A 27444-nucleotide genomic window follows, 5' to 3' on the forward strand; every position below is an offset into this window, starting at 1 on the left:
AAGATATTGATGATAAAGCGTACAAAAGTTTTAATGAGCTAGACAAACATTAAATTAAAATTCGGGTGCTTTAATGAACCACCACGGTAAATACGAACGAACTAATTATAAACACACGGCAAAATAACGAAAAATAATGACCCAGTTCTTACCTTGTCTAAGTAAACTACTGTATATAAGTGTGATAATGACGATAATTACAGTTTTATCATTATTAACAAAACTTTGGTGGTAAGAAGTACACGTATTAATTGCACCTTTTCAAGACTTTGCATTATATCTTTATAGTAAGATTCGGTTCCTTCTATTTCCTTAACGTAATTGAATAAAATAGTAAATGATTTATAAAACGTTACCTTATGTCTTCTTTAAAAATTGTACTGGTATTTTTTGAAAAGGGTATTTGATGTAGTACGAAATTTTGACAGATACGAGTTAAAATGCATTACTTTCGGCAAATTACATCAAACAGCTGACAATAAGACAATTTCTTTTCCCGATTTAAATGTTATTTTGCCAAAAAGTGCAAGTAAAACATTTTAGTTTACAAATGAGTGTTGGAGGATCAGTTTACAAATAACTTGTAACTAGAGTTTAAGTAAATACGTCACAAACGATTGCGTTTAATCTACCATCCTTAAATCAACATTGTGAAATCGCGGTCTGGGTTCCTACATTATGGTAAAATTAGGTTTAAGTCAATTTTATCGAATACGCATTAAGATGTACTATAAATAAACAAAACCTAAATGATATAAAGGTGAACAAAAGTTTTAATGAGCTAGACAAACATTAAATTAAGATTCGAGTGCTTTAATGAACCACCACGGTAAATGATTTAATTCTTCATTTTAAAAGTAAACACTTATTTGGTTTGTTTGTGTCGAAATCAGAAAAGGCTTGTATATTTCAGAAAACTGATCAACAGCTTATGGCTGGTACGCCTTCAACACAAAATGGAAAAAAAGATTTTCAGGACTATTTCCGTAAACATTTAAGACGAAATAAAATCAGACAAAATAATGCAAGTGAAAATGATCTCTCAACAAATCAGCAAAACACTGCACACAGATACAATGGACAACAATCTCAGTGTGATATTCTTGGAATCTTAATTGATAAACCAAAATACAGACAATATGGGACTCCTGAATCTAGAATTGCATCATTCGTGAATTGGCCCGAAAGTAAAACACGGGATAAAAATCAACTAGCCGCAGCTGGTTTTGCCTATACGGGCGTGGATGACTCCGTAAGGTGTTTTTATTGTGGTATTGGTCTAAGAGACTGGCCAGAAGGTGCTTGTCCTTGGGAACAGCATGTTCTGGCGAGTCACGCTTGCGGTCATGTGATTCAATGTAAAGGTAAAGGATATATTAGAAAAATTCTAGGAGAACACAGTCAAGATTCCGACGAGGAAATTGATGATTCAGATGATGTTGTGGACACCGTGCAGTTAGCTTTAGCTAGGAACGAGGATGCAGTTAGTGCTGCAAGGGAATTTTATACAGATGAAGTGAACATAAAAAGAGCTATAAAAACGCTAATAAGTAAAGACTTACAGAGGAATTTTTCAGCAGTTGAACTCGTGAAAACCATACAAGAAATTAAAGAGAGAAGTGTAAAGACAAATCAAACCGAACAATTTCTTGGTGATGAAGCGCTAAATGATATTGAAACAGACGGAGACTCTTCAGAATCAGAGGAGGATATTGAAGAAAGTAATAGAAAGTTAAAAGATCCAATAACTTGTAAAATATGTTTTGATGCAATTGCGTGTATTATTACACTACCCTGTGGACATATGGTTTGTTGCAGTCAATGTATTTCAGCACTCACTAAATGCGCTATTTGTAGAGCACAAATAAAAGGCACTGTCCGAGCTCGTATGGCCGTATAACATTTTTATACATCATTCATTGACCAATGAAATACCATATGCTGTATTAGTAAGTGTCCTTTCTTCATCATCATTTCAAGTTTTCAGTTGTTTACCATCGATGAACAATATAACAAATGTACTTATCTTGTACTTTTTTTCTGACTCGAGTAGTATATATGAATTAATCAATTCAAACTGACATATTACTATTTACTTATTACATATTTTTATTAAATATATACATCAAAATGGCAGTCTTAATTAATTTGTTATTATTAAATTGCCTCTTTGTAGTAGCTATCTGGACATGTTGAGCTATTTCTAGACCTTTCGTGTCAGCCAGTTTAAACAGTTTCAAAGTATACGCAGATGGTAACTGCATTACCAGTTTATTCCTTAAATGAGATGAAATACAGTCATTTAGTTAATATACATAAACATGAATAAGAGCAAATAGGGACCACGTTAAAAAGCTCTACGTTATGATACGGCCAAATTGGTGCGCAAATAAAAAAAATCAAAACAACATACCAACTTTACTCAAGGCAAGTATCAGTAGTCATAAAACAAAATAAGACTTACATATAAAATATTTTCTCTTCCTTTAACAGAAGAATGAGTTTTTGTCGATTATAAAAAATACAAATGCGACCATTAAGCTACAGCTCAACAGTCTTCACTACCTATTTAAATGAAATTCATAACAAAAGTAGCTTATATTTGAAACTGAATAATGGTAATCAGCTCGACAAAACCGTGTCTGACAAATAACATAAACTTAGAAAAATACATCAATAGTCTATACTGATTTTCGTGTGTAGTGGGTGGGGTACGGAAAATATACTTTCAGTTAACATCTCAGACAAGTTAAAATCGAGAATGACGAGAAATTATATTTTAGGTTAAGATTTATTATAATAATATCAGGAATATCATAAATAATAACAAAAGTGTTGTTTGAAAAATATAGTTTACATTATGGCCACAATAGTACCTGTATTCGTGACTTCATAAATTTTCCAGTCGCAGCCTTCAAACGAGATAAATGGGATTTTTCCATACTTTAAACATGTATTATCTTTTTGTATCTGTCGCGCCTTTGCATCCTATAATCGCACTGTTGCCTAGGCCAATTTGTAGGGCGAAGTTGCAAAACTACGATGGCCCTAACAGAACACTGTATTTAAAGCATTAAGATATGACCCATGTAATAGTGTACCTCCTTTTGAAGAGTATTTAATACCTTGACTTAAATTGTTCAGGGGGCATAGGTTCAAGCCCCACTTGAGCCGATTTTTTCCCTTGTATTCTTTTTATTCTAGTAAGTTTTTACTTTTTTCAAGACATTTTGTTGATTTATTGTACAGAAGTGAAAAGTTTTCATTTGATAAGCGATTTCTTGCTGTTCAAAGTGAATTTACCTCTGAAACAGAAGGGGACAGAGATAGACATCTTTAAAGGTGGATAATCAGATTTTGGCCATGTAACGGATTTGTTCGAAACTTTAGCATCTGATCATTTACACTCATTTATGTTCACTTAACACTTAATACAAATTAGATTTTCACTGGAGGTATTTTTAAAATTTCATTTTCCTATCCTGGTTGCCCAACCAAGATAGAGTTATTTTATCATAAGTATAAATTTGATAAACATACTTTGCCTAAGGAAATGTATAAATATTAGACATATTGTAATATATTTGTAAAATATTTGCATTAAAAATTATGTATTTAGATGGAATTCATTAGTAACGCAAGTTTGAAAAAATATTATTACCTCCCTTTGCCTATCTTGGTTGTGCAACCAAGACAGATTGGAAATAAATGAATTCAGAAGCTACACACAGCTTTTAATCTTGCATTTTGGTTCAGATTGTTCAATAGTTGATATGTCTATCAAATGCAAATGTTAAACTAGACATTGTATTGAAATAAAAAGAAATACCCAGCTTTTTACATACTTTCATATTAAAGGGGAGTAATTACAAAATTTTATAAAAATAATAAAATATACATTTCAGATAGGAATCTAACTCTATGTAATCGGTCTTTTTGTTCCTTAAATAATTCTCTACCAGAATATACAAAAAGTAAAAAATGTCATTAAATGTTGTTTAAATGTGATTGACCACCTTTAAAAATACTGAGTTAAATGCGGTAAAAGTTCTCTATTTTGCCTTTACCTTTTAGGTTACATATTGTGGAAGAAATGTAGGTATGTTTTACTTCTGCCCCAAGATCATTTTTGAATGAAGTGAACAAAACTTAAAACAGTCCCACGGGACTTGACCTTATTTTTTCAATGTTGGAGAAAGAATTCTCTCTCATTAAATCCTTTTACTTGACGGACCAGACAATAGTATAAAACTGTGTCCTAGATTTTCTTTAAAGCTAATTCTCTCAAGATTTAAACACTATTTACAACTAAATGATAGTAGTATATTGTGTGTTGTTTTATTTTTTTCTTCAAAACTCTTGCCATTTTTTATGAAAATATAACTGCTTTCAGTAGCCCGCCAAAGAGGACAGAAAACCAGTGTCAGGATCGTCTGCTGTTAGGACACATGTTATTAAATTATTTTCTATATCTTTTATAATACGTGACATTGTTCACGTAATCAGATTATTTTGCTTAAATACCAAGACGAACGTGACATAAATAGCGTCGGTAGACCGTTAAAGATTTTACGCATTAGAGATCCACCGTTTTATTTTTATTTTTATTAGTCAGCAATAATTTTGGTTGTATATACATCTACACGATTTGTTTGGTATAGATAATAGCTATATCTAGGAGTAAAAATAACTCGTAGTAATGTAAACATAGTGCCCTGTCTCCATCATTGATATTTAAAAAAAAAGAAATATTTAGAATTCATTTTATAAACAATCCTAGGATTTCATGAGAACGGGTAAGTGTAGTATGTAAACAATACCTGCTGGGTTCCGATTCAATTACTGATGTGTCAGTACGCAAAAGGGAAAACGAAATAAATTATATGTTTTTATTTTCAAAAGTCTCAGCAAACGGAATAATAGGCTATGGCTGGTGTATTTTCAAGACCAAATGATTTAGAGAATTCTCAGAATTATTTCCACAAGTCATATGAGTCACACATAAAAGAGAACACAGAAATACGCACGGAAGCGACATCTCAACAAATCTGCGAAATAAATCAATACGACGTAGTGGAGAACAGTCTCTGTGATAGTACAGACAATATGGGACTCCTGGATCTCGAATTGCACCAGTTGTAAATTGGCCCATAAATAAAACACATGATAAAAATCAGTTAGTTGCAACTGTTTTCGCCTACATTGGAGAGGATGCCATCATTTTATTATAGTATAGGTCAAAGAGTCTTGACAGAAGATGTTTGTCCTCGGAAACAAAATATTCTAGCGAGTCCCGCTGGTGGCCATGTGATTCAGTGCAGATACAAAGGATATAAGATAAACTTTAGGAACACAATAGTCAAGATTCCGATGATTCAGACAAAGTTGACGATTCTAATGAACACAGTGCTGTTAATTAATCATAATCGTACTGATTATTCGAATTTGGTTAAAGGTAAACTATGATTGCTCAACTTATATAAATTCTAATTAGGTACGATTTAACATTTAAAATAAACCCAAAATTAAGAAAGTATTGTCAATCGGACCAACCTCTTACGCAGTGGCCTCCCCTGCAGTAAAGAGACTTCCGTCACCACAGATTTTTATTAATATTATTTGATATCGGGATTTGGCTATTGGAATTATTTTAAGTACATTTCAAAGATTTAAGGCTAATGTGGGTGATAACATGAAAAAATGAAGTCAAAGATAAGTAAAGATAAGTAGATAATATTTTGAATTTCCTTTCAATGGAGTGTTTTTCGTGGTCACGTGAAATGTGTGATGGAAGTGATTAGTGTAACACTAGGAAAGATAATCAATGTTTTACGTTTGCAATATGACTAAACAGATACAGATCATTTTAATTTTCGCAATGTTAATACATGCCGTGTTAAATCTTTTAAAGAAGGCACAAGACACTCTCTATTGCAATTAACCTAATCTGTTATTGTCTTTTTTAGATGTCAGCAAGAATAAATCTGAAGCGTAATATTTTAATACGATTGTCTGTCATAAGATGTATGATTGAGTCAACCATTTGTTTATAATGTGTAAATGGTGACTGCATATAAGTTAGTTTGTTCTATCTTTTTCAGTGATAACAGATGTTATTACTGATTTTAAATGTATGCATTATTCATTTCAGAAGGCCACAATTGAAAGAAGATGAATACCATTATTTGTTTATTTCTTTATGTGATATCGTCTTTAAATTTCTTAAATTATATTATTATTATTATCATTATCATCATCAACAACAACAACAACAACATCATCATCATTATCATCATTATCATCATCATTGTCGTGGCAAAATTCCTCTTATAACAATTAAACATAGGATTGCTTGAATAAATAATGAAATCAATGAGACAAGTATAGTCATGAAAAATATCAGTGTTCCTGGACGGTAGGTTAACTGACAGCATTTGAAAATGAAATCTTTATGGAAAATAGTATTAAAGGCATTAGACCTGGTAATCATACGTGATGCCTCCTTGTCTGATTATTAGCATATGACTCTAAAAGTGCTCTTAAGATAAATAATTCATTTGAAAAAGCAATGAAACTTCCGAAGAACTATTCAAATTTTAGTGTGGTTATTCGCCTGCAGTTTAACACACCCTAGTTCTACAGGTGGGTATTTTGTATGTCGTCCACAGATGAAATAAATAAACAAACAAATGATATCTATAACTCATATATTTAAACTTTAAATTAATGGAACCGTTGGTTATACTGGTAGTACTGATGCTATTTCTGGAATACTACTCACTGTGCTTTTTATGTCTAATCTTGGAGATAATTTTATATTTATTGAAGAAAGGTTGTGGTTCTTGTGCCTTTAAATTTATTTTGTTTTCATCTACCACTGTTTCAAGTTACCTCAATTTTCTACAACGGGTTTGAAGTTATTTTCTTAAGTCGTAAAATGCTGAAAATATGAGGAAGTAAAAAAAAACTAAGGAGTTTATTTTATAAATATTTACGACAAACTTGTCTTTTTTCTGCTCCTCATCTCCATTCATTTTTTACTTTGTAACGTTATATTTTTTACATTTGATTTTTAATCATTTTATGCAATTTTCAGTGAAAAAAATAAGTACAATTACAATTGGGGCAATTTTGTATAGAAAAAGCTAGAGAGCTATGGGACTTATGTCATCTTATCTTTACTGAGTAAAGTTATTTCTGTATTATGTTACGAACTGAAGGTAGTAAGTTCAAAAAGTGAGATAACTTTTTCACCATTCAGAGCAGAGTTATAGTTATTAGGCCTTTCAGTAACTCTTATTGGTGAGTATATACCAATTTTTTAATATCTATTTTGGGACATTTTCAAAGTAAAAAGCGGAAATGATATGCCAAATATGTGAACTTGTCTTATGCTTCTATAAACATATCATATTAAAGTTTAACTTGATATATGTACTGGTTCCACAGATGGGACGGGATGGGAGAAAATGATTCCTATATAGTCCCCAAAACAAGGTTGGTGGGGTATAATTGTTTGTCTTAATGTTATCTATTCTATAACCATATTTATTAGACCGATCACTCCTGAATAAAAGTCATAGTACTTTTTTTATACTAGCGCACCGCAAGTTCATTTATCTCAGTGAAGAAGTTTAATAAAAATGCATCGCTATGTACAAATATAGCATTCATGTAAATTTATTATATTGCAGTAATTCGATCAAAAATGTGCTTCCGTGGTGTAGTCGAAAGAAGTCCCTAATAAATAGATCCTGATTTTTCCATTCTTCGCGCATTTGCGCGTAAATCGGGGGCCAAATGGGCATTATTTCACTCGTGGAATGAATTTTACATAAAATAGGACACTTTTCATGCTTATATTTGCATGATTTCGAGTTGTTTACTTGAAAACGAAAGTAGGGTGTTTATTCTACGGACCGCTTTCTGAAATGCGGCAATATGAGGGTACCTGACTTCAGCTGACTTGAATTTCACTGCATACTATTCAACAACCCTTTTTCTTTTCGTTTTCTTGAAGCAAATGTATGGATATCTTGTGGAAAATAGGTCTACGACGGAGTGAAAATCTAGAAACTGTAACAAAATTGTTCTGAAGTAACTGAATTTTATATGAAATAAAGAACAATTTCTTTTATTGGTATATAATGTAGTGTTGACATAATCTTTTGTAAACAGCAGTGTCGAAATAAATGTAATGTACCACTAGTACTTTCCGAGTACTAACTTTTTACGGGTTTTTGAGAGAAATTATTTTAAGCGATAATTTAATTTGTGTGAACGTATGGTGAAAAGTTACGTATGAAAACAAAATGATATGTTGCATATTGCTGCAACAGACATTTGGTATATTTCAGTTTTTCTTATAGGAAAATACGATTTATTGTATGCACTAAATTCAGAAAATGATACAAGTAGTGGAGGGCATCTCTCCAGACAAGTTTTTCCCTTCCCTTCTTTGGCTATATAAAGCCGCCATCTTGGATTGGGAGCAGTCAATTTTCGGGATGGGATTCATGTGAACGAAATGACGTATGATGACCTTTATTTTACATATTGGAAATAATGAAAAGACAGCAATAAGAAAATTGGCTTTCAATCTTTAGACACTTTCTTTTACATAACAATTTCAGTTTATACTTTAGTGTGTGTTACTAACAATATTAACCAAAATTTCAACAAAATAGCGAAAGAAATACCATATTCTTTGTCATGATTGATATGCACACAGGGTTGAATATCAGATCAAACTATTTTAAACCACATGAAATCATAACATTTTGATCTATTAAGATATTTATTAAGTCCTTTACCATTTGCATTTAATTGGTTTATCCAAGGACATGTTGTTGATCTGCTGTAAAACAGCATACGCCTCTGTATAGAATATAGATGAATTGTACACTGGAAATATGCTAATTATATCACCTATGGTATTCAATTTTATTTTATTTTTGAAAAAGAGGTTATAATAGATGGGCTGTTTTATTATCCGGCTTTCCAATGAAAGGTCATTTTAAAATGTCAAACATTACCAAATTCTCATAATAAACTCGAATGAATTTTCTACAGAACGTTTCGTCTAGAGAGGTTAACTGTAATTTATTAACAAAAGTGTATTTCGATATTGCCTTGAAAATGTTGACGAAACATTATTTACATACTAAATAGTTTCTCCCTAACATAATTTATTATAAATTTATTCAAAACATTCTAGATATTTTAATCTACCATGAACAAAATTACTTTTCTAATTGTTTAGATTTAATTAATAAAATTATGTCTCCCCCATAAAATGGGAGAGTCAACTTGGTTTTGCCTTCGCCGTCCGTCTGTCCGTCCGTCCGACCGACCGCATTAAGTTTGTCCGACTTTCACAGGTCAAACTGCCAGCCGAATTTCAACGAAATTTCTCAGAAGTAATCAGTACCAAGCCGAGTTATGCATATCCCGGGCACGTTCTACTTCGCTGTACAAAATGGCCGCCAGAGGTAAAAAAATAGAAAAATCTTGTCCGGATTTTACAAGTCAAACTGCTTGTTCGATTTCAGCGAAACTTCACAGGAGTGATCAGTACCAACCCTAGTTGTGCCTTTCGCCGGCATGACCCGCTTACCTGCATAAACTTGCCGCCAGAGCTAAAAATAGAAAAATCTTGTCCGGCTTTCACAGGTCAAACTGCTTCCTGGATTTCAACGAAACTTCACAGGAGTGATCAGTACCAACCCTGACTGTGAATATCGCCGGCACTTTTCGCTTCGCTGCACAAAATGGTCACCAGAGCTAAAAATATAAGAATATTGTCCAGCTTTGACAGGTCAAACTGCTAGCTGGATTTCAACGAAAAATCACAGGAGTAATCAGTACAAAGCCTAGTTTTGCATATCGCCGGCACGTTCCGCTTTGCTGCACAAAGTGGCCGCCAGATCTAAAAATATAAACATCTTGTCTTGACTTTACAGGTCAAACTGCTGGCTGGGTTTCAACGAAACTTCACAAGAGTGATCAGTACTGACCCTAGTTGTGTATGTCGCCTGTACGTTCCGCTTCTCTGCACAAAATGGCCACCAGAGCTAAAAATAGAAAAATTTTATCCGGCTTTCACAGGTCAAACTGCTGGCTGGATTTTGACTAAAATCACAGAAGTGATCAGTACCAACCCTAGTTGTGCATATCGCTTACACGTTCCGTTTCCCTGCACAAAATGGCCTCCAGAGCTAAAATAGAAAAATCTTGCCCGGCTTTCACAGGTCAAAGAGGTCAAACTGCTTTCTGGATTTCAAAGAAACTTCACAGGATTGATCAGTACCAAGCCTAGTTTTGCATATCGCCGACACGTTTTGCTTTGCTGCACAAAATAGCCGCAAGAGCTAAAAATAAAAAAATCTTGTCCGGCTTTCACAGGTCGAACTGCTGCCTGGAATTTGACGAAACTTCATACGAGTGATCAGTACCGAACCTAGTTGTGCATGTCGCTGGCACGTTCTGCTTCGCTGCACAACATGACCACCAGAGCTAGAAATAGAGAAAATCTTGTCCGGCTTTCACAGGTCAATGGCTGGATTTTGACGATACTTCATACAAGTGATCAGTACCAAGCGTAGTTGTGAATATCACCGACAGGTTCCACTTCACTGCACAAAATGGAGTTAAAGGTACACATAGGGGGAGACATCTGGTTTTGTGACAAAAGCACCTTCCAGTTCGAACTTATTAATCTGACTGTAAACTTCTTTTTAAGTGATGAGGGGGGGGGGGGGGGGGTAATATTCCGGTATTATTCAAGATGATTACAAGGAAAGAAGTTCATTAACTACAATAGGATGTGAGATAGTGAATAACATACACAAAACTTCGAGAAAATAACTAATTTACTTTACGGTTCTATCAGACATTTTGTTGCTACACATGTTTGTCATGATTACTATTACTTTAGGATCTTCTTCTGCACTATTCTCAAACTTACAAAACTGGTTCATATGTATAGAAAAATTATTCCAGTTAATACAAACAAACGTTGAAACTTTCTACATTATGTATTTGGTATGAATTGTGAAAAGGTTTGGTGAATGGAAAATATATTAAAAATAATCACATCTATATCTATCCAGAATTTTTTAAATGACTGAATTAAAGGATATCTTGCTGCAACTACTATGAGGACATTTGCAGGGCATAAGTATAACGTCTGAATGATTTTATAACTACTTATTCATTTACGTGTATTTTATATTTCAATCCTGGAGTCTAGACACCTGATTTAAACTGATAGTTGTATCAGAAGCAAATTGATGCATTTGTCACGTCATTATCCTGTGAACTGTTGTATATCGAGCTGAAATTGAAATCTGAATTCATCTAAATACATCTTCAAACAAAATATCTATTCTTTAAGGAAGTAATTCCCGCTTTGTTTCTTTTTCATAGCGTCTAGACAAAAAGTTCATTTGAAATAATTAAGTGACGGAAAAGAACTTCTCAGCGAGCAGTTAAACGCAGATTATCTCAAGTGTTCTATTACCTGAAATTAGGTGGAACTTTAACTTTCCCGCATTCGCAAGTACCGCCTTGTTGGCTGTGCTTTCGTTAAGATTACAGAATACAGTGTCGTGTGTGACTTTGTGTCATAATAATATAAACAGAAAGACATCCGGGGTTTTTTCGAGGTCGTGGAAACAGTATTGATTCTGTTGTTTTTGTTGTTGTTGTTGTTGTTGCTATTCAAACCCCGAATAGTTCAATAATTGGACTGGTGGAGCCAACGTCATTCATATTCTTCGGTAAATTCATTTTAATACGAATACATAAACTACCAAAAATGTGTTGCATATGTTACATACATAGCTGTGTTAACTCGTTATAATAAATTGCACACCTTGGTCATTTCAAAAGAATGAGTAGTCAATACTGAAAAAACAAGAGAGCCATGATGACCCTATATCGCTCACCTGAGTAGAGTTGCTTGCTTGAACAAATTTCTTAGCTTCAGCTTTAAAAACAAAACAAAAATAGGAGAGTGGGTCAAGGTAAAGATTATGCAAGATTACTTTTGAAATCTGTAAAAAAAGTACTACAGGTGGTCCAAATCTTTTTGCTGTAGCTTAAAAACAAGAAAGTAGGTCAGTAGGTCAAATTGACGGTCACTGAAAGTCAGTTTAAAGATCGGCATGTAAAACTGTACATGTCATCCAATTTTCAAGGTTGTATCTTAAAAAAACAAGAAAGTAGGTCAGTAGGTCACATTCGTGGTCACTGAAAGTCAGTTTTAAGATTGGTGTGCAAAACTGTACATGTCGTCCAAATTTCAAGGCTGTATCTTAAACAAGAGGGCCAAGATGACCATAGGTCGCTCACCTGTTTAACATACCATAACAGTGTAAATTGTTTTACCTAGTGATTTCATGGAGACAAATATTCGGACCAATTTTCATTAAGATTGGACCAAAAAACGTGGCCGCTTGAGTGTAAACAAGCATTTTCTTTGATTCGACCTAGTTACCTAGTTTTTTACTCCACACGACCCAGATTCGAACTTGTCCAAACTTTTATGAAAACAAACATTCTGACAAAGTTTCGGGAAGATTGGAGAAAAAAGTGGCCTCTAGAGTGTATACAAGCTTTTCCTATGATTTGACCTAGTGACCTAGTTTTTAAGCCCACGTGACCAAGATTTGAAATCGCCCAAGACTTCATGATAACAAACATTCTGACTAAATTTTATGAAGATAGAAGTAAAAATGTGCCTCCCTAGGGTGTAAACAAGCTTATTCTTTGGTTTGATCTGGTGACCTAGTTTTTGATCCAACATGACCTAGAGAAAAATTCATTCGATATTTCATGCAGACAAACATTCTGACCAAGTTTCATGCACATCAAATGAACAGGAGTTAACAAGCTTTTCCTTTGATTTGCCTGGGTGACCTAGTTCCTGACCCCATATGACCCAGTTTCAAACTTGGCCTAAATATCATCAAGATAAACATTCTGACCAAGTTTCATGAAGATAGGGTCATAAATGTGGCCCCTAAGTTGTTAAAAACTTTTCCTTTGATTTGACCTGATGACATAGTTTTTGACCCGACGTGACCCAGTTTCGATCCAGGCCTAAAGATCATCATGATAATCATTCTGTGCAAGTTTGTATCAAATCAAAGCATAAATGAAACCTTTATATGGCTGAAAGGGCCAAAATAGAAACTTTTGCCGATTTCAGAGGCAGTAACTCTAGAACCCATGATGAAATCTAGCCTGTTTTCTAAAAGAACTGAGATTTTATTGTGACTTAAGTTGTGTGTAAGTGTGGTTAAAATCAAGTATAAAATGTCACTTCTAACGTGTTCACAAGGTAAAAATTACCAAACTTTGGCTCTTTCAGGGGTCAATCAGGGGCCGTAACTCCAGAACCTATGATTGGATCTGACAGATTCATCATGGAATCCAAGATTTATTGTTGTTGATGATATTTTGCAAGTTTGTGTCAAATCAAACCGTAAATGAAGTCTCTATATGGCTGCAAAAGCCAAAATAGCAAACTTTGACCCTTTAAGGGGCCATAACTCTGGAACCCATGATGGGATCTGGCCATTTTTTAAAAAGAACTGAGATATTATGCCAATACAAGTTGTGTACAAGTTTTATTAAAGTTGATTGCAAAATGTGGTCTCTTTCGTGTTCACAAGCCAAAAATAGCAAATGTTGGCCCTTTAAGGAGCCATAATTCTGAACCCATGATGGGATCTGACCAGTTTTCGAAAGAAACCGAGATATTATGCCAATGCAAGTTGTGTGTAAGTTTTATTAAAGTTGATTGCAAAATGTCGTCTCTATCGTGTTCACAAGCCAAAAATAGCAATTTTTGGCCCTTTAAGGGAGCCAGAACTCTGGAACCCATAATTGGATCTGGCCAGTTTTCGAAGGGAACCGAGATATTATGCCCATACAATTGCAAGTTGTGTGCAAGTTTGATAAAAATCAAATACAAAATGTGGTCTCTATCGTGTTCACAAGGAAATTGTGGACGGACGGACGACGGACGAAGGGTGATAAAATAAGCTCACTCTGTCACTACGTGACAGGTGAGCTAACAGTAGTTCTAATCATAGAAGTGAACAGAAAGAATATATGCAAAAGTGATACAAAACAAAAGTGTTCATCAACATTTTGTAATAATATATAGAGGATATTAAATTTTGTTTGTTTTGAGTGAATATGGAATATATTTCACTGAGAAGTGAGAAAGTATCAAATATTTTCATGAGCGCATAGCGCGAGTGAAAATGTGAAATTTTCTCACTTTGAGGTGGGATATTCTATATTCACGAAAAACAAACAAATTTTCTTTTTATGTTATGCTTAATTACGTTGCGATATGCATTTTTTGCAACAAATTTTAATCTCAGCGAGGGAAACAGACGCGCGTAAACGGACATGACGTCAGACGTGTTGTGACGTTAGAAAGATGCACACGACATAAAGTTCCATTTTATTTCATTTTTTGCTGCAAAACGTTATGAAATTCTCATTAAGTAAAATAATTTGAATCGAGAAATATACTATAAAGAACAAAGAGTGACGACAATTTTCATCCTGTTTTAAACAAATAATTCAAAATTTATACACAAGTAGATCGGTATTTACAGTGAGTAATATGCAGTGAGTGATACGGATTATATCTCACTGATAAAACACGGTATTTCATCAGTTAGCAGAAGATAAAAAATGTATAATGAATTTTAAGTGGCACTTAGACAAAAATGTTTGTATCTAAACATCTTAGAAACTATGGATATATAAGTTTAGGTTATTTGTAATTGTATTACAAATATGTTTGTCCATACTTCACACTGCATTAATATTGAATTACGAACGATTTTAGATTTAAGGTTTTTTTTTTCTTCTTTTTTCTTTATGTTGTTGTTGCGTTTTTTGTTACACTGTCAAATATCATACGGCGATCTTTCCAGCTTTGACGTTGGAGGAAGACCACAGATACCTCCAAGCCTCCGGGCGTCTGTTACCCGACCGAATGCTATACTCCAAACGAGGTTTCAACTCCCTATCGACGAGGGGCAAGCCTTTCGTCTTCCTTGTTTTGTTTGTATTAGATATCGATGAGTTGTATCAATAGTGTATTATCAAATTTATTCAAATGATCGAGTTTTCATGAAAAATGACCAATAAGAAACAGTTTAACGTGACGAAATGTCGATATTAAGGTGTTCGGTTAGGGTTATCGCCGCGTAAAATAAAAACCGTTAGCCCGAAAGTATGATGAAAAGTCGAAACAACGAAACCACACTGATGAAATGCCGAAATTACGATGGTGAAAACTCGAAACTACGAAACAAAGATGAAGTCGTTGTTTCGACTTTTCAACAATATGGTTTCGTTGTTTCGTTGTTTTGACTTTCCACCATGATGGGTGGTTGTCAATTTATAGTTCTATTTGTTCACCACAAATGAAAAATCGGAATATTCTGACGAGCATTTTGCTAGGTTGTTAATTCTTACTTCCTTTGAAGTATTTTGTAAAAGAAACCGTTACTCAAAGTCCATTGAAGTAAACATAGAAGATACCAAAGACAACGTAAATCATGTTGAAAAATCCTACATGATATAAAGAATATAGAAGTTAAGAGTAACATTAAAGCTTTATAATAAAATATATAAATAAATAAAAGAATTTATGCTCTTTTGAGAAATAAATTTATGTTATTTTTCAGTAGGCACGCAAGAGCTATAATCTCTGCTTCTGTTATTTCAATCCAGTCCATATAATATAACGTGCCTCGATTGATGAACAGTTGACGGGTGTGGTCATTTTGGTCATTTTATATTTCAAACCGGTTCATTTCTTCTAAAATAACTAAGCAGGCAAGTCGACACTTCGTGTACAAAAATTATGTTCATCACCTACTTGAAGAGCTAGTGTTTTCCAGTAATGTTGCCACAGAGAGGATGCAAGTAAATTGCAGATAAGTTTTTGAACAAACTTTGTCTTTTTAGTTTATTACGTATTTCATTAAATTAAACATGAATGAATAGATATAATTATTGTATGCTAAAGCTCATGAAAAATTTAAATACTAGTTCATACGTTATTTATGTCGAACTATCATTGGTTATTTATGATATCAGAAACTGGGTTCTTTTCAAGGAAAACCCCCGTTTCTGTTGAAAAGTAACAACAATCATCATTCTGTGTTTGTTACCAATTTTTGAGACATTGTGTTTTGGATATTGGCTGACGGGTTTACATTTGTCATGTCCTAGATTTGACACGTCGCAAAATTCTAATAATTTAGGATGAAAACACAAATTTTCACACCGCTTATACAGTCAAAGCTGAACGACTACCCTAAGCGAATAAAGCAAATGTCTTTGAACATTTGAGGACCGAAGGTCTCAGTGCGTGCATATTTTATAACAGCATTATCAACAACATTTTATTTGTTTCACTACTGACTTAAATAACACTCTATTACAAATGAAATGCAAAAATGAAATTTAAAAAGTGATTGAAAATTTGAGAGATTATTTTCAATAATGAATGAAATGAACGAATCTTTCTATGGTTGTTGCTTCTATCAGTTGAATACTTTTAAAGCGTGATAATTTATCATGCTATCCATTATGGTCTTGTTTCTGTCGTTGCCGATGGTGATAATACAAAGTATATTAGATTTATGTACAGAAAAGGACGATGTTGGTGGAGACGAGTAGTGGTCAAGACGATTCTTATGATGATGTTGGAATGGACTATTTTTATGATGATCACAATGATTATCATTTTCATTACTGACGTTGTTACTTAAGACATATAATATTGTTGTTATTTACTAATTGTTCTATTTCATCATTTTTATGGTATCCTCATGATGATGATGGTGATGACGTCGGTGAGTTGTTAATCATACTTGTAAACACAAAAGTAAAATATCGTGGTGGTGATGATGATGGTGGTGGTTCTTATGATGATGATGATTAGACTATGCATTGTACTGCACATTGGAAGATACTTACAGCAATACTATGTTGACCGTCAGAAACGGGCAATTGTTTAAATTAATGCATTAAGTATAAGATTGTGTCAGACTTTGTTCAGTTTAAAGCAGTACAGTCTTTTGTTTTGCTTTATTTTAAGCAGGTATTGAAAAGAAATTTCTTTTGAGCCATGGGTAAAGGAAAACACACATGTGGACAATAGAACTTTATGCTGGTATTGGGCAAAGTAGTTAGAATATGTTATTTGGTAACAATACCTGAAGGTAAGTAGTCAGGTAAAAGCTAAGGAATTGCAGTAACATTGATTCTTGAGTACTGTATCAGCATAATATCTTACTGCGGCAATCTAGTTAATTATTTTTGTCCACAGTGCCAAACCTAGGAATGTGCGCTTTGTGACTTTATCCAAATAACGAAACCATTCATCAATAAGTAATAACTGTACAGTATTTCTGTTTTTTAGATATCTGATTGCGTGACGTTAAACCCAACAAAATAAATAAATAAATTTGATATTTGATTTACTTTTATTTAGATGCTTGTGTATGCAGCTTCTACATCCTCTTGTCATAGGCGTTGCGCTGTTGATATATGCTATTATACCGGAGCCAAAGGAGAAACACTGTCGATTCAAACAGTACACTAGGAATAGCAGGGTGGCATGAAAACACTGTCGAACCAACTGGCGAATGACATGAGAAAATTTGCCAAATCTAACAATACAATGGGAGTGGCAGAGTGGCATGACCTCGGTAGAGTTGTTTCACCTTAGACTGGGGAAAACAAGGGGAAGCTTTGCTAGAAGGGTAAGCAAAAACTATTAAGTAAAACTACGAATTGATCTATTCAAATATACTTAATTACATACTTAAATAGTGGCTGGATTATAAAGTACGTGAATGCTCACGATTACTGCCTAACCTTTGCTTTCGGTTGATTAGGTGAAATCTGGAGAAATAATGATCAAATGCAACTGAACATAACTTACATTGTAATCTTTGAAGTACATAAGCCGGAAAATCTGATATTATGACAGAAATGAATGTTTGCATGTAGGTATTAGATAATTAGGTAATACCTAATATACTAATCATATCATACTATGATATTTAATGTACCATTTTATGGGCAAATTTTATTTCATAAAATATTTGGTAGCCCTCAACACACTTTGTGCATTTCGGTATGGCATATTGTATACATAATCATTAGTATACTTTAGGCAATCAGAGATAAAACCATCAACATTAGGTTGAGAATTAGTTGAGCATCTAGCCTCGGATTTTCGGTAGCTGGATGCATTCTCCTTGCATTTTCTAGTGCATGTGCTCATATTTAGAGCTTCAGCATCATAGCGTTGTCTACTTGGTTTCTATGCATCTTGGCTAGAAATTTATCAGTTCATGCCTCATTTCATGATACTTCTATCTCATACAATATGCCATGATATTTCATTAATTTTCTGTAATGATATTATAATAATAATAGTCACGACCTTATCCCATTCAATCAGCATTTGTTATTTATTGACAATAGTCAGAGGCGACAGGCCACTCTTACTGATATAATAGTCACTTCTCTTCATAGTTAAAACAACATGGCTTTCAGAGTGCAAGCGAGTCTGTTGCTTTTTTATTCATGTCCTACTGATAAAATAACTGAATTTGGAAAAAGACAGGACAACATGGTAACGACTACAAACTTGTGTCGATACAAACTCTGAGCAAAGTTTAAAATATTGATGTGTCCATCATTCAGCATGAACAATAAATTCCGACCTACAACATATTCGTATTTCCATAAGATCGACGGATGGTACCAGTATTGAACTGAGCCAAGTTCGCAGAAACCTTTTCATAATTATCACATCTATCTAATTTCCTTCTTACCGAAGTCTTTCTCATAGATCAATAAGCTTTACAAGCATGGTGTTCTCAAGGCAATACTTTGTACTTCTGGACTTTCACCTTATCGTTCTATGGTCTGGTGGCTAGATTCGCCGACTTCAAATTGCTGTGACCTCTCACTGATTGACAGCTATGAGCTAAAACTACAGTTCTTGATGTAAGAAGTAAAGCAGTTTCATACGTAGAATACATAGAATGGTAAGTCCCGTAAAAGATTGTTAGGTAGCTCTTCGCCTGAATATGACTGAAATACTGTTGAAAAAAACCGACGTAAATCACCAAGAAAACAAACAAGTTCTTTGCAAAGTCTACTTACGCCTTCGTCTAATCATCTTGGTATTAGGTGTAGTAATAGCATCGTTTTTCAAATTAAAAAAACGGCATACATGGATGAAGTTTTCGTTAACACGTGATCTTTGTCGCCTATAAAAGAGCTGAACGACGATACATTTTCTAAATGTTGGAACTGTTTTAGGTTTTTTCGCGTTTGGCGCATGTGGAACACGAATGCGAAACCACGATGAAAAAAGTCGAAACCACAATGTTGAAAAATGGAAACTACGATGGTTAAAAGTTGAAACAACGAAAACACGATGTTGAAAAATAGAAACCACGATGATGAAAAGTCGAAACCACGATGAAGAAAAGTCGAAACCACGATTGTAAATACTCGAAACTACAATGACGAACACTCGAAACTACAATGACGAAAAGTCGAAACCGATGTTGAAAAGTCGAAACATCGATGATGAAAAGTCGAAACTACAATTGTGAAAAGTCGAAACAACGACTGTGTCGCAGAGCTGTAGGTGGATTCGAAATCTCGGTGATTAAGATTTAAGGGCGTCACAACCGCGCTCTTATTGTAAAATTGTGTCGAATGGCAAATATTGTTCCATACCGACAAGTTCATCTGCTGTTATGCCTGCGTTTTTAACGAATACAAAGGTGTAGTTGGTAACATCAGAAAAAATAGTCATCGGTTTTTCCCCGACATTATTTCGTTTGCTTTTGGTGGCAGGTGCTCTTCCGGGCATTGTCTCAGGTACGATGAGCACCTATGTAGAACCATCGATCTTCAGTAAGCTGGTGGATGGCTACCTAACATAAAAATAATTTTACAGTGTTAGCTTGGTCTCCAAATAAGCAATCGTAACCACTTGGCCAAGGAGACCCTATTATATACAAGTCTTGCAAACATTTTTTTTAATCCGTTTATCAATTGTTAGGCAGTATTTAGTTTATATTGCAACGAAATGAACTATGTAGTTATAATGTACTATCCATTTACACTCATAACAGGTATATAAAGTTACAGGTATCTACATTATTTATAGCACATGATTAAAATAATTTATAACAAGTGTCTCTCCAAATATTTATATATTTATCAATATAGAATATATAGGCTGTAATTGTAATTTCTTAGACCGCCTCGGTAGTAAGCGTCCACTTCGAGTGCAGGAGGTCGTGGGTTCGGTCCCCGGCCCCGTCATACCAAAGACGAAAAATGGTACTAGTAGCTTCCTCGCTTGGCGTTCAGCATTATGAGAATTATGCTAGGACTGGTCAGCCCGGTGTCAGTATAATGTTACTGGGCGGTCTACGGCGTAATATTCCAGTGAGGCATCACTATAAAGTTGGACAAGACATTGTGCTCATTGCTACAAGTAGACACCGCCGGTTATATGACTGAAAAACTGTTGAAAAAGACGTTAAACCTGAACACACTCAACTATTATCTTAAGTTGAATAAAAATCGACTAATAATAATTATTAGAAAAAGGTATCAGATTCATTTAAGACCGATAATGCCTTTGTACAAAATATATCAATTTCTTGCTCAATACCATTAACGTTAAGTGTATTCTCTAATATCTGTAAAACGTTTGAATATTGATTAACATATTTTAAGTTGCTTTTTTAGCCATGTAGTTATGCATAACTACTATTTAAACAGATGCTTTATCTGTTTTTAGCAGAAAATTTTAAGCTCTATTATGGAATTTTAAGTTTTATCCAAATAAAAAAGAAACAAACCGAACAGAACAAAAAAGAGAAAAGTGGAAACTTCACAGGCCGCTCAACACGACAAAAACGAAAATGTTGCAGGCTCGGAAGGCTTGCTTTCTCGTGTCATTATTCCTTTTTGAAGTTAATTATTAACTGAAACTGGATTTAGCTATTACTAATAATAATTTGAATATTCGACACTCTTTACCATAATATCGCGAATCTTCAAAAAGTTGAGTCTAAATTCATTCTAAACTTAGATATGTCTGAAAATAGGAAATATTGTTTGTATGAAATGAAATGTAAATAAAGCAGACTCGTATTTAAATTTTTATAGTATCTGAACACAAAGCTAAAATATTTTCATGGTGTCTGAGTGCAAAGATAAATGATATCTTGAATAAATTTAGAACCTGCATGTTTAAGAAAGATCATTGTCTGTATTCAGCCGAACTGAAATCAATGCATTGGTGTTTCATTTTCTTCGACATCCTACAGAGGGAGTACTAAAATGTATAGAAAGAATTTTCTAAAAATTTGCACTACCTTTACAAAGAGAAACTAAATAATAAAAGTCAGTTTTTGTTTAGAGAGCAGCTGAAATCAGTAGATAAAAGTTACATGTTCTTGCACTTTCTATAAACAGAGAAACTGAAAATTCAACTGTTATTAAACGAAAATTAAAGAAAAGCACAGACTACACAAAAAGAAACTAAACGATATAGATAGAATTTTTACTGAAATTTGACTAACACATGGAAACTGTGATTAGTGATGTCTGATGTGTTGATTGCATTTGGAATATGTGACATTAGAGTGCCGAGTGTATCAGCTGAATAAAACATGTTTAAGGTACCAGTACATTTTCACAAGGAATGTATAATGTCATATATGCTTGAGTTGTTCCAGCACAGGCTAAACCGAAAGATAATGTCTGTAGTGCTGGCTAAGGATGTATGTCACCTTATTTTACTTTATTTTCGTTTTCTATTAAGATTAATACCTGAAAATGTATACAAGGTAAAACTCTAATGGTAAAATCTTGTTTCACCATGATACGCCTTTAAAAATGTTTTCAAGGATGTAAATATGCCTTTAAAAATCTTGAAGAATAAAGTAAACATAGACATAATGGAACTGTTTATTCTGAATGAAATTTTAAATTAGGAGTTGTCGGATTGTGGTGGGGCTTGGTGCATGTGTGTGATTGTGTTCAATTGAAATGAAATTATCCATACTTTATTTGCAAGTTCGGACACAGTGGTTTTGTGGAATATTTGAATAGCACTTTTCTGTGTGCTAGTTCATTCATTTCATGAATACAGCGGCCAAGAACACTTTTTATATGTGCCACGCCAACCTATACACATACATAAAATGAATTAATGATGTTAATGATGAGTGTATCTATATTATAGCTAGAGGAAAGCTATCATAAATGACATATTAACATTTAAATTGAAAAGTATAATGTATTTTTGCTTATATTAGTACATTTGTCACTGTGTGTTTGGCCTTTTATATGCACTTTTATATATTTATGACCTATCTAATTTATGTGCTATTTTATTCATTTATGAGCTATTGAATGTTACATGTTTAAAAGTCATAAACTATTTAAATAAGTCGTTTCAGACTAAATTCTTCTAACACTGTAAATTTATCCCTTGCAAAATACTTTAATTTCTCCCAAACACGGCACAGTAATTTTCTAAACTATGAGCCTCAGGGTCTAATGCATTATCGAAGAACTGACAGACAAAATAAAATGTAAAAACCTATGCTGCATTTACGGTCTATCAGTCTATAAAATGCAAATGATTCAAGCACTGTTCTGTTAAGAGTAATAGTAACCATGCTTCCAATATGATTGGTCATTTATTAACTTTATGACTCCAGTAAGAGTAGTGTGTATGAAATTTTGTATACTTAAGTTTTTTCTTCTAGCAACTTTATTGATGTCGGCATAAATCAATCTGGGATTGGTGTATACACAATGTTGTTCGTTCCATAATATACATGGTTTTGGTGAAACTTAGTTTATAATAAAAATACAGGGAATCCGTCTTGGTGAAATCATCATAATTTTCGAATATTTTCTTAAATCAAAAGACTGCCTTAACAGAGATACCTAGTTGTCAGGCAATCAGTTTGGCTGTGTATCGGAAATCCTTTGACAGTTTATTTTATACTCTCTGGACGTTTTTGTTATCGCAATGCAGACGTTCCAGTGCGAGGGCAAACTTCAACAGTGAACAGCAAAGACTTGTGTTTCCTTCATTTCTTACCCTACCATGTATAGACCGGCACTTTGTTGTTGTCTGTCTTCGAAACGCTTCATCACGTTATTCATGCTTACGGTCATTATTTTCCAACACTTCGTTTTAATCCGCCATTACAAAAAAAGTTTATTTCCTTTCGCTTTTTTCATTCTGTTATTTGTAAAATACAGAATTCAAGAGAATAATCCACCATTGGTTGTAGATGCAGAAAATTAGGCTCTCGGATAACTGTTTTTGGCGGTAACGAGGTATTTCCCTTCGATCTGGATATCCCAATATGCATCTTCAACCAATGACAGATTGTCAATTTCTCTTAGTACCATCATTAACTGTGTTGAAATTGTTATTTTCTGATCTATAGCTTTAATGTTTTTTTGGGGGGTGGGGGGGTCTTTTTTTTTTTTTTTTTTTTTTTTTTTTTTTTCGTTGTTGTTGTTCTTTTTGTTGTTCTTTTTGTTGTTGTTGTTTTTTATTTTCTTTTAGAAAAGGTGGACCTACTTTAAAATCTAAACCAACAACAACGCCGATGCCTACAATACCTCGTAGATTGTTTTGTTGTTTTTTTTTTTTTTAATCAGACGAGCTAATTTAGAAACTAGCGAAAATTCCTTTGATAAACGATCAGAACTCCTTTTCTATTTGATGCACTATTTGACTTTTTGAATACTTTTTATCAAATTTATAGATCCTTTGAAAATATTAAACGCAAGCAAGAACAGTAACAGAACACTTAGTAGTCTTTTCATAGGAAGTTATTAATGTACAGCTCATGTCTCCTAGCACCGGGTTTTGTGAAATACTAGTACCATTAAAAGGAATGAAAAAAAACATCGACCCAGTGACAAATGAAATGTAGTTAACACTATTGTGTTTGGGGTTTTTTCTCTCCAAAACTGGGATCAGACATTTTCTGGAAAAAAATATCAATATATGTAATTAGCTAGGACAGGAAACAACGCACGATAATTTTTGTTTACCACAATTGTATTGCGACCTTATCATTCAGATAAATAGACAGCTAAACCTGTTTTCAGACAAATTTATCGCTGTGTTTTGCATGTGATACAAAGATACAAATTGATTCTTTTGCAATTAAACGTTTATTTGCTGATAATAAAGTATAAAGAACTTGACAGTTTGCCAACTGTATTGAAAAAAGCTTAAGTTTGCTAATGATCAACATTTAATCTATATACATTGCGCAAATGACAATTACTATCACGCTAAAAATATTTATTGGGATCCCACTTATTTTATTACGCAGTAGAAACCAACAATCTTTAACATTAAATATGTCGTTATCTTGCTTACGTCGACTTCAGAAAATATTTAACGGATTATCAGGTGATGGCCGGTGTATTTTTAAAAGCGAGTAATTTAGAGGACTTTCAGAATTATTTCCGAAAACGTTTAAGTCGAAATCAAGTAAGTCGAGTAATACGCATGGAGCCGAAATCTCCACAAATCCGCGAAACAAATCACCACGACGCAGTGGAGAACACTCTCAATGTGATAGCCTAGGAATCTTAACTGATAAGCCAAAATACAAACAATATGGGACTCTTGAATCTCGAATTGGATCATTTGTAAATTGGCCTGAGAATAAAACACAGGATAAAAATCAACTAGCATCAGCTGGTTTTGCATATGCGGGCGTGGATGACTCCGTTAGGTGTTTCTATTGTAGTATTGGTCTGAGAGACTGGCCAGAAGGTGCTTGTCCTTGGGAACAGCATGTTCTGGCAAGTCCCGCTTGCGGCCATGTGATTCAATGTAAAGGTAAAGGATATATCAGAAGAATTCTAGGAGAACATTGTCAAGATTCCGATGAAGAAGTTGACGATTCAGCTGATGTTGTGGACACTGTGCAGTTAGCTATAGTAAGGAACGAAGTGGCTGTGATTGCTGCAAGGGAATATTGTACGGATGATGATATCATAAAAAGAGCTATTAAATCATTGATAAGGAAGGACATACACAAAAAGTTTTCTGCAGTTGAACTAGTGAAAACTACACAAGAAATTAAAGAAAGAAATGTAAAGACAAATCAAACCGCACAACGTCCTGGTGATGAAGAGCAAGACGGTGTTGAAACAGATGGAGATTCTTCAGAATCAGAAGGGGATATTGAAGAAACTAATAGAAAGTTAAAAGATCCAATAACTTGTAAAATATGTTTTGATGCAATTGCATGTATTATTACACTACCCTGCGGTCATATGGTTTGTTGCAGTCAATGTATTTCAGCACTCGCTAAATGCGCAATTTGTAGAGCACAAATAAAAGGTACTGTACGAGCTTGTATGGCCGTATAGTATTTTGTATTACATGTTTGAACATTAAATTACTATAGACAGTTTTAACATTACGTATTTTCTGGAAATAACATTCAACGAAGAAATATACATATTTTGTATTAGATATATTATCGGGGTTTTTTTTACCTTTTCTTTTCTTAAATGAGTAAGTTTATTATAATTGATTAATCTGTTTGACATTTTAGAATGTGAACCGTCAAGGCTGTCGTCATTCATGTAAATGATTTTAATATTTTCATATCTGCGTTAGTGTTAAGTGAGAACTTTAAGATATTATTAAATTGTGTATAGCATTTTTGTATTTGTTGTTTATTAAATATTTATATTTAGATGATAAAATGAGAGACTTTGTGTATTATACATATAAATATCTGTAGAAGTAGAATAATTTATGATTAAGGCAAGCTGAAATGGAAAAAACATGTTTCTTATACCCGGGGAAATAGGTCTAAAATGAAAGCCGTTCATTTGATTTTCACTATCAATTCTTGAATATGGTATACAAGATTAGAAAAAGATTGAATCACTAACTGTAGGTGAAGATAGGAATATCCGGCTCGTTACCGCCTGAAACAGTTACCCTTGAACCGGATATTCCCATCTGCACTTACAATGAAGAATCTGGTATTACATATTGAAGTAAATCACATTTTTGGCGTTTGACATATATTTCAAATGTATGATCATGGCTGGTATATCAAACTGGCCTCCGTGGCCAAGTTGTTTAGGTCGCCGACTTCAAATCGCTTGCCCCTCATCGATGCAGGTTCGAGCCTCATTCGGGGCGTTGAATTCTTCATGACAGCAAACCATCCAGCTGGCTTACGGAAAGTCGGTGGTTCTACCCAGGTGCCCGCTCGTGATGAAATAAGGCACGAAGGGGCACCTGGGGTCTTCCTCCACCATCAAAGCTGGAAAGTCGCCATATGACATATAAATCAGTTGGTTCGACGTTAAACCCAACAAAATAAATAAATAAATAACCCGTGATAAATCATAATTGTACTGAATAACCGAACTCAATGTAAAGCTATTTTTAGACCTTATCTAAATTAGTTGAAAGGAAAAGCTAGTCGAAAGAAAACCAATATCATTAAGATTGATAGGTAAAAATGTAAACAGAAATCAAGCAAGACCTAGGCAGATAGGATCATACATTTAAAAAATCGCTGTTGTATTCGGCTCCAGTGGCTTTTACCAGGCCTTGACCCCAAAAGAACCGAATGTATCATTCCAGATAAAGATACTGTTTAAAAGACGCTTCTGTTATTTGTATATACCTATTCCCGTGTTATTTAAGTCAAAATTGACTACAATTGTAGATCAAAATTTACTATAAATGTAGATAAATAAGACTGAAAACTCGTTTAAAACGATGAACTTCCTGACGCAAGGAACGTTGAGTGCCCGTCATTACGCTATTTAAGAAATGAAATGATTTTTTTTTCGGTGTTCATGCGAAATGAGCGACAGAATAGGATCGGCAAATCCATGAATTCTTATATTTACATTATTATATCTTTCCATTTGTAAACAAGATAATATTATAGATTGCACATATTTTGTGGCCTTTAACATAAATCAGCTTTCCGGCTATTCTGTTCAACACACGGAATGACTGCCATGTCATCTAAGGACTGATTATACGCGGACGTCGTCAAAACAGCGGTCGCTTATCACTAAGCAGCGATGACGTAAATTTCGCGCCTTTCCATTTGCTGTTCATACGAAATGAACGTCATAATTTTCAATGGAAAAGAATAAGGCGAATGTAAATATTTCCTATTGAATATTTTTCCGTATACTATAGAACCTAATGCAGGGATTTTTATTCATTAATTCATTCCTAAAGTCGCGCAATATTTCCGCTACAGAACTCGTGCCTATTTCTCGATACAAGTCTAATAACCTATAAAACTT

At 33.9% G+C, this 27444-nt stretch overlaps 1 protein-coding gene across 1 annotated transcript; it reads left to right on the plus strand.

Annotated features, from left to right (window-relative positions):
• Positions 1-754: 754 nt before the first annotated feature.
• On the plus strand, positions 755-25817 carry LOC128553246 (E3 ubiquitin-protein ligase XIAP-like). The gene is made up of 2 exons (XM_053534373.1): positions 755-1894; positions 24583-25817. Exons 1-2 carry the CDS (start codon positions 932-934, stop codon positions 25519-25521), a joined length of 1902 nt encoding a protein of 633 aa, XP_053390348.1. The 5' UTR covers positions 755-931; the 3' UTR covers positions 25522-25817.
• Positions 25818-27444: the final 1627 nt, after the last annotated feature.

The sequence above is a fragment of the Mercenaria mercenaria genome, unplaced genomic scaffold, assembly GCF_021730395.1.
Source record: "Mercenaria mercenaria strain notata unplaced genomic scaffold, MADL_Memer_1 contig_3621, whole genome shotgun sequence".
In the NCBI taxonomy this organism is placed as follows: Eukaryota; Metazoa; Mollusca; class Bivalvia; order Venerida; family Veneridae; genus Mercenaria; species Mercenaria mercenaria.

What these genes read in the sequence shown, in the direction of transcription:
- LOC128553246 (XM_053534373.1), top strand. Translation starts at nt 932, where the DNA reads ATGGCTGGTACGCCTTCAACACAAAATGGAAAAAAAGATTTTCAGGAC. An exon ending in CTGTCCGAGCTCGTATGGCC is followed by an intron (nt 1,895 to 24,582) that starts GTATAACATTTT and finishes AAAAGCGAGTAA; the next exon opens with TTTAGAGGACTTTCAGAATT.